Source organism: Oryctolagus cuniculus, chromosome 7, assembly GCF_051225735.1.
Source record: "Oryctolagus cuniculus isolate XC-2025 breed Fujian yellow rabbit chromosome 7, ASM5122573v1, whole genome shotgun sequence".
Lineage (NCBI taxonomy): Eukaryota > Metazoa > Chordata > Mammalia > Lagomorpha > Leporidae > Oryctolagus > Oryctolagus cuniculus.
In genome coordinates, this window is record NC_142873.1 from 102,525,879 (window position 1) to 102,539,590 (window position 13,712).

At 42.0% G+C, this 13,712-nt stretch overlaps 1 protein-coding gene across 1 annotated transcript in view; it reads right to left on the minus strand.

The window, feature by feature from the left end:
* Positions 1-852: 852 nt before the first annotated feature.
* The window catches only part of CTH (cystathionine gamma-lyase), a 28,584-nt gene continuing 15,724 nt past the window's right edge, over positions 853-13,712 (minus strand). Inside the window, exons 8-12 of the mRNA XM_008265065.5 lie at positions 10,575-10,727; positions 7,650-7,771; positions 6,023-6,075; positions 1,656-1,794; positions 853-1,425 (exon numbers count right to left, since the gene is read on the minus strand). Coding sequence (XP_008263287.3) covers positions 1,381-1,425; positions 1,656-1,794; positions 6,023-6,075; positions 7,650-7,771; positions 10,575-10,727 — 512 coding nt within the window. The 3' untranslated portion in view covers positions 853-1,380. The remainder of the gene's footprint in view (positions 1,426-1,655; positions 1,795-6,022; positions 6,076-7,649; positions 7,772-10,574; positions 10,728-13,712) is intronic.

Here is a 13,712-nt window from a genome sequence, read left to right on the forward strand (position 1 = left end):
ATTTGACTTATAAGCTTACTGGCAATGACTTGGTGACTATGCACTTAACCACAAGTTTTTTTAACAAATTTTATTTATCTGAGAGACAGAATGAGACAGAGAGCTCTCATTGCTGGTTCACTCCCAGATGTCCAGAACAGCCAAGAAGTAGTAGGAACTCAGCTATTTGAACTATCACCACTGCTTCCCAGGTCCACTTTGGCAGGAAACTGAAACTGGGAACCAGGAGTATATCAAAACCAAGCGACTCCAATGTAGGATCTGAAGTCTTAATTGATGGCTTAACCACGAGGCCTGCCTGCAATGCTAGCGTTCCAGCTCAAGTCCTAGCTGCTCCACTTCCAATCAAGCTTCCTGCTGATGCACCTGGGAGAGCAGTGGAAGATGGCCCAAGCACTCAGGCCCCTGACACCTGCAGGGAGACCAGGATGGAGTTCTGGACTGCCAGGTTCAGCCAGGTCCAGTCATAGCTGCCACAGCCATTTGTGGAATGCACTGACAGATGGAAAATACCTCCTTCTGTTGTTCCCTTTCTCTCTGTTGCTCTGCCTTCGGATAAATAAGTAAATATTTTTTAAAAACAATATTTTTAAACCAATTTTCTTGTAGCTCAATAAAGTTACTATTTCACATAAAAATATAAAAATTAATTTTTCCTTCTATAAAAGTAGTTTTTAACTTGCCATATATAGAATTCATATCTTCAAACACTAAGATTTAAGAATGATAGTTATTCATTTGAGTTTACAACAATTTACAAAAAGGACTGAGACCTCTAAGAGAAACAGTTGGGAATTAAAAAGATCCAGGGATATAGATAATATTATATAACATAGGAAAATCACAATGGGATGTATTTGACTTTTAGATTTATTTTAAAAAAAATAAGTACAGCCTTAAATCAGTAGAATTTCACAGTAGACTTTTCAAGTATTTATCTTTTGGTTCTAGTAATTAAGTGTAAACCATCACTTTGAAAGCTTTTTTCAACAATATGCAAAAATCACACTTGATTTAAGAACATTCATTTAATAATTTAAATTCTCCACAAAACATCAAAATGAATCACCATTACATTGTAAACATGATCAAAATAAATCATAGGCTATGGAAAAAAAAACAAGTACAATACCGAAAAGCAGCACGAATCTCACCTCCTTCAGAGGCAAATGTATAGCAAAATTAACAAGAAGATATGAACAGAAGTGACCTGTCAATTACGATCAGACAGCAAGCTGTTTTTAACAGAGAAGATCCCTAGGAGATTACAGCTGTGAAAGGCAATGAGGTGCCTGAAATTGTCACTTGAAGATTCTGCAAAGGCTCATTAATGGTCCATTCAATGATTCAGAAGACGTGACCTTTGCAGGGAGCAGCTTCTCATAGATGTTCTGGAATGCTAGTGCAACTTCCACTTGAAGGGTGCTATATGAAGAGTGCACAAGAAAAATATGTTAATAATTTGTAGGCAGAAGCTTCACTCCCTGAAGAAAACTTTCCTGAACCCTTTAAATCTACGCTGGGACTGAGGTCCCTGCACATTTCTTCACCTCATCTATTGCAGAGATAGAAAGCCTTCAGAGTTCACAGTGAAGCCCCCACCCCCAAGATTCAACATACACTTTACGCACACACAGGTAAATAACAAAACTTACTGCTGCCTTCAAAGCCTGGTCTATATCTTCCAGGAGGTCTTTTTCATCCTCCAAGCCCACAGACAGGCGAATGAGTGTGTCACTGATCCCAAGGACTTCTCGGTCGTTCTTAGGCACTGACGCATGGGTCATGATTGCCCTGGAATCAGATGGGAGCCAAATCTTGATCACTATACTGTAACAGTGCAGGCACACTTCTGCCTCATAAACTGCAATTACCTTCATATGTTTTTTCTGTTCCAAATATCAAATTTTTCATAACCTTTTAATTTTTCTTAGGCAAAAACATAAAAAGATGAATTATGAAACTTACTTCTTCCACTTATGATTTTTGCTAGTCTTATTTATACCATCAGCAAGTACACTTAGTCCAGACACTGAAGGTACCTGTCAAACATTCCCACGTGGGAGGGAAAGAAACAGCTTCTGGCATGGAGATTTGAACATCTGCCTGAATGAAGCTTTGGCCAGAAGTAATAGAGCCTGTGACCAACCAGCAGCAAGAGGTCTCCTAGATCAAGAATCTCCCAGAATTAATACCTTATGAATCAACAGATCTATCCAGAACTGGACCCTTCTGAGGCAGATCAAGGAAGGACACTCAGGACCACTAGTAGTGACTACTGTGCGCCAGGATTTCTGGAAGAGCTCCCAGAGCAGACAGGCCATTCACCACCATTATCAACATATATGAAAGTAAAGCACCTATCACATGTCCGGCACTACAATAAGAATTAAGAGTGAGGGCCAGGCACTGTGGTGCAGAAAGTTAAGCCTCCACCTGCAGCGCTGGCATCCCAGTTCGATTCCCAGCTGCTCCACTTCTGTTGCAGCTCCCTGCTTACAACTGGAAAAGCAGCGGAGGATGGCCCAAGTGCTTTGGCCCCTGCACCCATGTTGGAGACCTGGAAGAAACTCCTGGCTCCTGCCTGCAGCGTGGCCCAGTCCTGCCATTGTGGCCGTTTAGGGGGGGAACTAGCAGATGGAAGATCTCTCGCTCTCTCTCCTTCTCTCTCTCTGTATCTCTACCTTTCAAATAAACAAAAATAAATAAATAAATAAATAAGAATGATGTATTTTATTTACCCTAGTTCCAAATCAGGAGCTAAACATTATGACAATTCACAATACAGAATAGTCTTTAGCAAATACCATAGAAGTACGGACAAGGGGACTACCAGAATTCAGAGGATGGAGAATCACGGTAGGCTGAGGCATCATGGAGGAGAGGCAGATACTCTTTCTCAACCCAAGTACTTATAATGCCACAACACTCTTCCTGTACACTACACACAAAAATAAATGCTCAAGCTGCTTTCTCCCATCTCACTTTAGAACCATGGAACAAAACATCAATTGTACTCTGAGTAAATGGATATCTTTTTTTTTTTTTTAGATTTATTTATTTCCTTGAAAGGCAGAGCTAGACAGAGAGAGAGATTCCATCTGCTGTTTCCCTCCCCAATTAGCTGCAACAGCTGGGGCTAGGCCAAGCCAAAGCCAGGAGCCTGGAACTCCATCCAGGTCTCCCAACAACTTGGGCCATCTTCCTCTGCCTTTCCGGTGCATTAGCAGAGAGCTGGATGGGAAGTGGAGCAGCCAAGACTCAAACCAGCATCCATATTGCGGGTGGCAGCTTAACCCACAATGCTGGCCCCTTGAATCAAATTTTTACAGACAAACATCCTGCTTAAAATGTTCTGCCTTGGCAAGCTCTTAATTCCTTGTACACATGTGGAAGTAAGAACTTAGGCCTCAGAGACCAATAGGCTTTGGTACAAGTTTTAGCTCTTCCACATAAGGCTGCGTGGGCTTATAAAAGTTATCTATCCTTAGCATCCTCTTTCTCATCTAAAATAATGACAGCAGGGCCAGCATTGTGGTGTAGTGGGCTAAGCCTCTACTGTGGTGCCAACATCCTATATGGGTGCTAGTTCGAGCCCTGGATGCTCCTCTTCCAATCCAGCTCTCTGCTGTGGCCTGGGAAAGCAGAAGAAGATGGCCCAAGTCCTTGGGCCCCTGCACCCGCATGGGGGACCTGGAAGAAGCCTCAGGCCCCTGGCTTCAGATCGGCACAGCTCCAGCCATTGTGGCCATTTGAAGAGTGAACCAGTGGATAGAAGACCTTTCTCTCTGTCTCTCCTTCTCTCTACCTGTAATTCTCTCTCTCAAATAAATAAACAAAATCTTTATAAATAAATAAAATAATTACAGCGTTAGTTACGTGCTTACCATGAGGCAGGTACTACACAAGGTGAATTGCATGGAGTCAATTTTTTAAAAATTCATAAAAATTGGATATAACTCTTTCTTAAAAAGTTTGTCACATATTAATTAAAGGAACACATATAAATTACTGACTAATACAATACCTGGAATGTAGTAGGTGCCTAATAAAAAATAACAATTTAGGGAACAGGCAACCTAGCCTAGTGATTAAGAGCCTGCAGTCCATTATCAAAGTGCCTGGGTTTGGTTCCTGGCTCTAGCTCCTGACTCCAGCTTCCTGCCAATGTGGATAGTGGGAGGCAACAGTGGGTGGGTGGGAGACAGCTTATATTCCCAGCTCCCAGCTTTACCTGGCCCAATCCTGGCCACTATGGCCATTTGGAGAGTGAACCAGTAGATGGAAGCTAGTGTGCTCTCTTTCTCCCTCTCCCTCTCTTTCCCTCTCCCTCTCTTTCCCTCTCCCTATCTGAAAGAATTTGTTAGTGAATACCTAATATGAACCAAGGCATTAGCTTAGGGATTTGTTTTGGTTTGTTCTCATAACGTGGAGGCACAGTGTTATCTGCGTTTTACAGATGAGAAAATTCAGCCTTAGGAGCCCGAGTGTCTGTTCTACATGTTACATGTGCTGCTGTGCTGAGAGACTCACTCAGTGCACACTGGCTCCACTTCCGTTCTCCCTTGTTGCAACGCTGCAATAGTTGAAGCAGATACAGAATGAACGTGACAGAGCAGACAAGCCCTGACCTAAATTCACTCATCCACTGGCATCAGAGCTTCATTCAGCCTGAGCTGGAGTGTATGAGGGCCAAGCAACTGAAAACCGAATCTCTTAATAAACAGGAGAGGTCTGTTTTGAAGAAGAGTCTTAAAATCATACACATTTCATTATGATGAAAAATTAAATTAACCAATTTCATATGCTGAGTGTGCCCTCTTGTGCATCCAGATTTGCTAGCAGGCATTCTCTCAAAAGACTACCAAAAAGCTGTCTGTGTTATCTGAATTATTTCAAATTATTTAGGCATCACAATTTTTTTAACTGTGTGAAATTGTCTGACCCTCTACATAATTGTAAACTACTCTGCAAACGTAGGAAAGATATGTAAATTTTGGTAATCCCTGACATTCCTCAACACAAGGCTTCCAGGAAACAGCCATTTCATAAATATTTATGAAAATTAAAACACCCACCCACACACCATGTGCATTTGGTATAGCTGAAAATTATTAGGTAATCATGTTGACTGTCCCTGTAATGGCCATAGCAACAAACAGTAAAGGCAAGATACAGCTCAGGAAGGGTTGGTGGGACAGCTTATCAATATATTATCTTCACTACTTTAATTATTATTCTCTTTTCTTGTACAAGAAAAATTGAAGCTTATTAGTTAAGTCACTGCTTGAAGGAAGTCTCGACTCCAGGTTCAAGGGCCTTTATTCTTCCCTCATTGCTTTTCTAGCAGAGCCTTAAGAGTAAAGCTGCTAGCATGCTCCTGTCTGACATTTGGTTAATCAGCTAAACAGTCTAGATCATTGTTTTGTTTTTGTAAAATAAGACGTTAGGACTGTATGACCTTAGGCTGCTTCCTCTTCCAATTGCCTCTAATATTTTGATAAAAACAAATGAACTGATTGGCCTAGATAGTAAAGGGCTTGGAATACCAAATTAGGATTTCTCTCACAGACAACATGGAACCCTTAAAGGTTTATTCAACAAAGAATGTAAGTTGGATTGAAAATATCTGGTAGGGCTCTTGACTGATAACTAAGGGAAAAGAGGAAAAAACTTCATCGGAGACACATTCTCTATCTCCCAAAAAGAAGTCTTGAAAAACAGCATTTCCAATGCAAAGTCACCAACTGAGACTGAGGCTCTGGGTCAGAGGTCAGAGATCCTAGGATACAATTACAGCTGGAACCTATTTCAGGCAAAACAGGGAAGGAAGTAATATCTGGGAAGATACAGCTCACCGTTCAGTAGCCCAGCACTGGGTTATAATCAGTCTCCATCCTAAAGTGGAGTCCACTCTTGATTAGTTATTGCCACACTAGTCTTATTGTTAAATATCTGGAATTATCCCTGGTTCCATCACACATCCGATTTAAAATACTAAAAAACCCAGAAATATACTTACGGAAGCTCAGCGAGACTTTCATATCCTCCTAAGCTCTCAGCCAGAGTAAATAGCTATAATAAAGAAAACATGAGATTAGATCTTTCAGGAAAATAAAAATACTAAAATCTAGAAGTAACTGTTTTTAATAAAATGGTTCTCACACAGTGGGTGGTAGATTGGGAATGGTCGCAACTATGAATAAACTATTAGCCAAAAAACTCAGAGAAAAAAATGAGAATATAGTCTGTAACAATAATTTCCCCAATTATACATATTGTGTGGAAATGCTTAAAATATTAAAAACTGATCAAAGTGCATCTCTTCTTGAAGGGATTAATGCTGGATCTGGGAATGAGTCAGGTCTCTTAGGATTCGTTCCCTTGAGTTGGATTTACTATAAGAGTGAGCCTGTCAGCGCTGTGGCATAGTGAGCAAAGCTGCCACCTGCAGTGCCGGCATCCCATATGGGTGCTGGTTCGAGTCCCAGCTGCTCCACTTCCGATCCAGTTCTCTGTTATGTCCTGGAAAAGCAGTAGAAGATGGCCCAAGTCCTTGGGCCCCTGCACCTGCATGGGAGACCCGGAAGAAGCTCCTGGCTCCTGGCTTTGGATCAGCCCTGCTCCAGCCATTGTGGCCATTTGGAAAATGAAACAACAGATGGAAGACTTTCTCTTTTGCTCTCTGCCTCTGCCTCTCAAATAGATAAATAAATCTTTTTAAAAAAAGAAAAAAAAAGTGAGCCTGATCCTTCCTGGTCTTTTGCTTTCTTGCTCACACATGTGTTTCTTCTTCCCAGGGCTGGTTCCCTTTCTATTTCTCCATCACACTGTGACACAGCCAGAAGTCTTCAGCAGGAAGCCAGTATGCTGCGTGGACTCTCCGGCTACCAGAATTATGAGTTAAATGAACCTCTTTATATAAGTCACCCAATCTCTGGTATTTTGTTATAGCAATACAGAACAAAGACAGTATTAGAGTGTTGTGGAATATTACAAATGTTTTCAAACTTATACTCATTAGTATATTAAATTATATGTACATTATTATCTTTCTGATTTTAGAGGTGGACAAACTTGAGACACTGGGAGGGCTTTGCCTAAGCTGGCTATGACCCATTCATTAGACTTGTGCCATTGGAACTTCAAAGCCTATTGCATGAGCTCAAGGTAAACACAGTGTGTGGAATTAGACAGGCCTCTTGCCCAGGGCTCGCAAAGCCTCCTGGCTCTGTGAGAATTAGACAAAGGCCTCCTCTTCACTCCACCCCAGCTTGGGAAGCACAGGGTCTGGAAGCCTTCGTAGAGTTGCAAAGCCTTTTGCAGTGCCCTAACTTAACTTCACACAGCTTTGATGTTTCCCATAAGATTTCATGTGAAAAAGTGTTCACTTTTAAATACATTTTTAAGCCAATGTATAACATTCTATCCCTCTCAAACTGATTGTAGGTTGTGAACAGTTAAGCAAACATCCATCTCCAGACGCCTGCTCCTCTGCCATTGAAGTTTGTTATTTTCATCTCAATACATTTCAGGATGATGAGGCTTGCAGGTATGACACAGAGGTCCAAAAACGTGAAATGACAGATAATGAAATGCTGTAAGGAGGTCTTGCATCTACAGTTTAAAAACCCATTTCAAAGTTTTACCTTTAGGTTCTTGAGGAAAGACTCAGCGTGCTGAAGAGTGCCCTTAATATAAAAGGTGATCATCCCTGGGCAACCTGTGCACTGACGCTTTGCCAACTCATGCTGCGGGTGAGAGGGCAGCCCTGGAATCAGAAAGTATAACAGAAGTCTTATTTTACAGTCAAATGTGTAGTTTGGGGGGGGGGGGAGTGGATTTCACTCTCCACTTAAGCAACTGCCAATGAGCTTTCTGCCATGTTCACATCTGACTATTATTCTGACCCCTGTCTGCTCTCCCAGCTTCATACTGGTTTCTCTCTTCTACACTCTCCATAGAGAGTCAGCCACACCAGCTTTCTTTAAATCAGGGCACTGCACACCCTTCTGTCTCAGGACCTTTGTATATGCTGTTCCTTTTTTTTTTTTTTTTTTTTTTTTTTTTTTTGACAGGCAGAGTTAGACAGTGAGAGAGAGAAATGTCTTCCTTCTTCCTTCCATTGGTTCACCCCCAAAATGGCCACCACGGCTGGTGCTGTGCTGATCTGAAGCCAGGAGCCAGGTGCTTCCTCCTGGTCTCCCATGCGGGTGCAAGGCCCAAGGACTTGGGCCATCCTCCACTGCCTTCCCGGGCCACAGCAGAGAGCTGGACTGGAAGAGGAGCAACCGGGACAGAATCCAGTGCTCCAACTGGGACTAGAACCCCGTGGGCTGGCGCCGCAGGCAGAGGATTAGCCTAGTGAGCCACAGAGCCTGCCTACATGCTGTTCTTTTGATCTGCACTTGTTCCATTACCTCCTTTGGTAATTTCTTCCTCAATATCTGTCTTATCCAGCAAACTAACTCCATAAGAGCAAATCCATTTCTTCTAATAATTGGATACCAGTACCTAGTACAAAATCTGGTCATGGGTGGCAATTGAAAATGTTTGTTGAAGGGCCAGTGTTATGCCATAGTGAGCTGAGCTGCTGCCGGTGATGCTGGCATCTCATATGAGCATGGCTCAAATCCCAGTCACTCCACTTCTGATCCAGATCCCTGCTAATGTGCCCAGGAAAGCAGGAGAAGGTTGGCCTAGTACTTGGGCCCCTGCATCCACATGGGAGACCCAAATGAAGCTCCTGGCTCCTGGCTGTGGCCTGCCCCAGCCATGGCCATTGCAGCCATTTGGGGAGTGAACCATAGGATGGAAGATCTCTTGCTTTCTGACTCTCTCTGTAACTCTGCCTTTCAAGTAAATAAATCTTAAAAAAAAACAGTTGAATGAATTTGAAATGCTCTATTCATGATATTTTAACAAATATTACTCATTCTTCAGGGCATAGCTCAAATTCTTCTCCCTCCCTCCATTCAAAATAATATACAACTCTTTACCTGGACTATACATGGGGTATTTAATTTTATAGGAGGGTACTTCAAAAGGTTCATAAAATAGACTGAAAGTTTACTTTGATACCAAAAATTTTGAAATCCAAGCAGTTTTTCCATAATATGCATTTTTATGAATTTTTTGAAGTACCCTCATACCTATCACTGCCCTTATCTACCTAAGTTCCTTGAGAACAGTGAGAATTTTTAATTCTCCTGTGTAACCAAGAGTATATGGTTAGAGACCTCAAAAGGATCTAAGGGGCAGGCATCTGGTGCATTGTCAAAATGCCACTTGGGATGCCCAAACCCTGTATCAGAGTGCCTGAATTGACTCCCAGCTACTCTACTTCTAATCTAGCTCTTGGCTAATACACACCCTGGGAGTCAGCAGATGATGGTCCAGATACTTGGGTCCCTGTCATCCATGTGGGAGACTCAGACTATGGTTCTAGGCTCCTGGATTCGGCATGGCCCAGCATGGGCTACTGCCAGCAACTGAGGAGTAAACCAAAGGATGTCTCTCTGTCTCTGTCTCCCCCATTGTGGTCATCTGTGGAGTAAACTAGAAGATGGGAGCTCTCTTTGCCTCTCTGTCTCTCTGTGTGTGTCATTCTACTTCTCAAATAAACAAATACATATCTTTTTTAAAATCTATAAACAATGATTTATTTAAGACTACTAAGTTTAAAACAATGGTAAAATAAATTCAAAGAGTGACATATAATTCTGTTAAGTACACATGAATATGCCTAAATACTGGGAGAGGTGGGGGCCAGCGCTATGGTGCAGTGGGTTAACACCCTGGCCTGAAGCTCCAGCATCCCATATGGGCACCAGTTTGAGATCTGGCTGCTCCACCTCCAATCCAGCTCTCTGCTATGGCCTAGGAAAGCAGTAGAAGATGGCCCAAGTCCTTGGGCCCCTGCACCTGTGTGGGAGACCCGGAGGAAGCTCCTGGCTCCTGGCTTTGGATCAGCACAGCTCCGGCCATTGTGGCCAGTTGGGGAGTGAACCATCGGATGGAAGACCTCTCTCTCTCTTTTTCTGCCTCTCCTCTCTCTGTGTAACTCTGACTTTCAAATAAATAAATCTTAAAAAAAAAAATACTGGGAGAGGTGAAGAAATTCAAAAAGACAGCTCCAAGGGAATTTTGGTAACCAAGTATCAAGACTGGGAATTTTGGTAAACAAGTAGTAAGTCTCAACTGGGCACAAATCTGGATCAAAGTTACAGCTAGTGTTGAACAGCAGACTGACAAGATTATAAGCACATCAACTGAAAAGTACAATGTTGTCATCTTGGAAAAATATATACCCAAGCCTTGCAGCTAAAGACCATCAGAGGAACATCTACCACATAACACAATTCCTAACATCCAAGCCTCCGTTAGACTACTGGCAACCTAATGCAAGACCTGAGATCATGTCTCTCTTCTTCTCACCAGATCCATGATAAACCAACAAACAAAAACACATCAAAGTGCCTACCATACAAATAAATGTTACATACACAGGATGCCCAGGACACCCCTTCAAATGCTACAATATGCAAATGTGCTTAGAAATAAGAATATCATACCAGGATAAATAACTTTCTTCACCAGAGGATTTGATTCCAGGAACTGAGCTACTGCCATTCCAGTTTTGAAATGTTTCTCCATTCGGATTTGCAGAGTCTTCAGACCCCGGTTGCAGAGGTAACAGTCAATAGGAGATGGAACTGCTCCAATAGCTGCAAAATGAATACATCTTGGGTTACTCTGAAGGTGGAGTGGGACCCAGAAAATTCTCTGCCCCCCTCTTTTCATTATAGTGACTCTGAGAAGCTAGCTACAAAGCTCAATGCTTGAGTTTTAGGGAGAAAATGAATTTACCAAGTCACAAGCATAAAAATGAAGCACAAAATATGCTTAGAGAAATGCACTTTAGAATGAGAGGGGAGAGGCCAGTGTTGTGGCATAGCAGGTAAAGCCCTGCCTGTGACATCCCATGTAGATGTCAGCTCATGTCAAGGTCAATCTACTTCCAATCCAGCTCTCTGTTAATGTGCCTAAGAAAGCAGCAGAAGATGGCCCAATTCCTGAGGTCCATGAACCTACGTGGGAGACCTGGAAAACTCCTTTGGCTTGATCCAGCCCTGGCACGTGCTCTCTCTCTCTCTCTCTCTCTACTTTCAAATAAATAAATCTTTAAAAGAAAAAAAAAAAAAAAAAGAATGAGAAGGGAAACAGATATCCTAAAAACTAAGTAAAAACACACTAAGGGGCCGGCACTGTGGTGTAACGGAGAAAGCCACCACCTGCAATGCTGGCATCCCATATGGGCATCGGTTCAAGTCCCAGTTGCTCTACTTCCAATCCAGTTCTCTGTTATGGCTGGGAAAGCAGTGGAAGACGGCCCAATTCCTTGGGTCCCTGTACCCGCGTGGGAAACCTGGAAGAAGCTCCTGGCTCTCAGCTTCAGCCATTGCAGACATCTGGGGAGTGAACCAAAGGATGGAAGACCTCTCTCATTCTCTGCCTCTTCTTCTCTCTCTGTGTAACTCTGACTTTCAAATATATAAATAAATCTTTAAAAAAAAAAAAACACACAATATGAACTTCCAAATATGAAAATGGGGTAGACATTGTGGGGCAGCCTCTCAAAACCCCTGTAATAGCTAGGGCTGAGGTAGGCCAAAGCTAGAAGCCCAGAACTCCATTCAGCTCCCACATCAGTGGCAGGGGCCCAAGCAGTTGAGCTATCATGTGCTACCTCCCAGATGCATTAGCAGGAAACTGGATTGGAAGCCAGGATGCAAACCAGCCCTCCAATATGGGAGCCACAACCCCACCCCTCATTCTTACTTTGATTCAATGAAAGAACATTCATCAAGCATTAAGTTTTGGCTTCCCGCCTCCTTTCGTTTCTGTTTTATCTACTTCCCAGAGAAGTACTTTTACTCCCAATTATGCTTGTTTCTCATCTGTCAAATTGTAATGGTTAAATCTTGAGCCATACTTAAGATAAACTAAATAATATAAACAGGAAATGGTGTTTAAGCATCTGTTGAAAAATGTAACTTTATAGCTTAACTGTATTTAAAATTAACCACCTTTCCAAATATAAAATATATAATATATGAAAGCCAAAATTCTAATGTTTTTTAAAAGCTATTCAAAAAAATTCATCGTCCTAAACTAAAAATTCACTGTACTCTAACATATTATAAGTAAAATAGACATGGAAGGACCAGCACTGTGGTATAGTAGGTCACGCTGTTGCCAGCATCCCAAATGGACACCAGTTCAAGTCCCAAGTACTCCTCTTCTGATCTAGTTCCCTGCTAATGTGCCTTGAAGAGCATCAAAGAATGGCTCAAGTGCTTGGGTCCCTCCAATCATGTGGAAGATCCAGAAGAAGCTCCTGGCCTGGATTCAGACCATCTAGCTCTGGCCCTTGCGTCCATTTTGGGAGTGAACCAGCAGATGGAAGACCTCTCTCTCTGTGTGTGTCTCTCTCTGTCTCTCTCTCTCTCTGTAACTCTGCCTTTCAAATAAATAAATAATCTTTTTTTAAAAAAATTAACATAGAAATGAAAATAAAAAGACACTCCTTGTATCATATCATAAAGCCTTATTATGCTATAACTAATACTTTTTTTTGGTCTTTTTTTTAATTTAGTAAATATAAATTTCCAAAGTACAGTTTATGTATTACAATGGCTTCCCCCCCATAATTTCCCGCCCACTCGCACCCCTCCCATCTCCCGCTCCCTCTCCCATTCCATTCACATCAAGATTCATTTTCAATTATCTTTATATACAAAAGATCAATTTAGTAGATATTAAGTAAAGACTTCATCAGTTTGCACCCACACAGAAACACAAAGTGTAAAATACTGTTTCAGTACTAGTTATAGCATTACTTCACATTGGACAACACATTAAGGACAGATCCCACATGAGAAGCAAGTACACAGTGACTCTTGTTGTTGACTTAACAATTTGACACTCTTGGTTATGGCATCAGTAATCTCCCTAGGCTCTAGTCATGAGTTGCCAAGGCTATGGAAGCCTCTTCAGTTCGCCAACTTCGATCTTATTCCAACAGGGTCATAGTCAAAGTGGAAGTTCTCTCCTCCCTTCAGAGAAAGGTACCTCCTTCTTTGATGGCCCCGTTCTTTCCACTGGGATCTCATTCGCAGAGATCTTTCATTTAGGTTCCTGTTTTTATTTTTCCAGAGTGTCTTGGCTTTCCATGCCTAAACTACTCTCATGGGCTCTTCAGCCAGATCCGAATGCCTTAAGGGCTGATTCTGAGGCCAGAGTGCTATTTAGGACATCTGCCATTCTATGGGTCTGCTGTGTATCCTGCTTCCCATGATGGATCATTCTCTCCCTTTTTGATTCTATCAGCTAGTATTAGCAGACACTAGTCTTGTTTGAGTGATCCCTTTGACTCTTAGACCTATCAGTGTGATCAATTGTGAACTGAAATTGATCACTTGGGCTAGTGAGATGGCATTGGTACATGCCACCTTGATGGGATTGTATTGGAATCCCCTGGCATGATTCTAACTCCACCATTTGGGGCAAGTCCAATTGAGCATGTCCCAAATTGTACATCTCCTCCCTCTTTTATTCCCACTCTTACATTTAACAGGGATCACTTTTCAGTTAAAATTTAAACACTTAAGAATAATTGTGTGTTAATTACAGAGTTCAACCAATAGTAC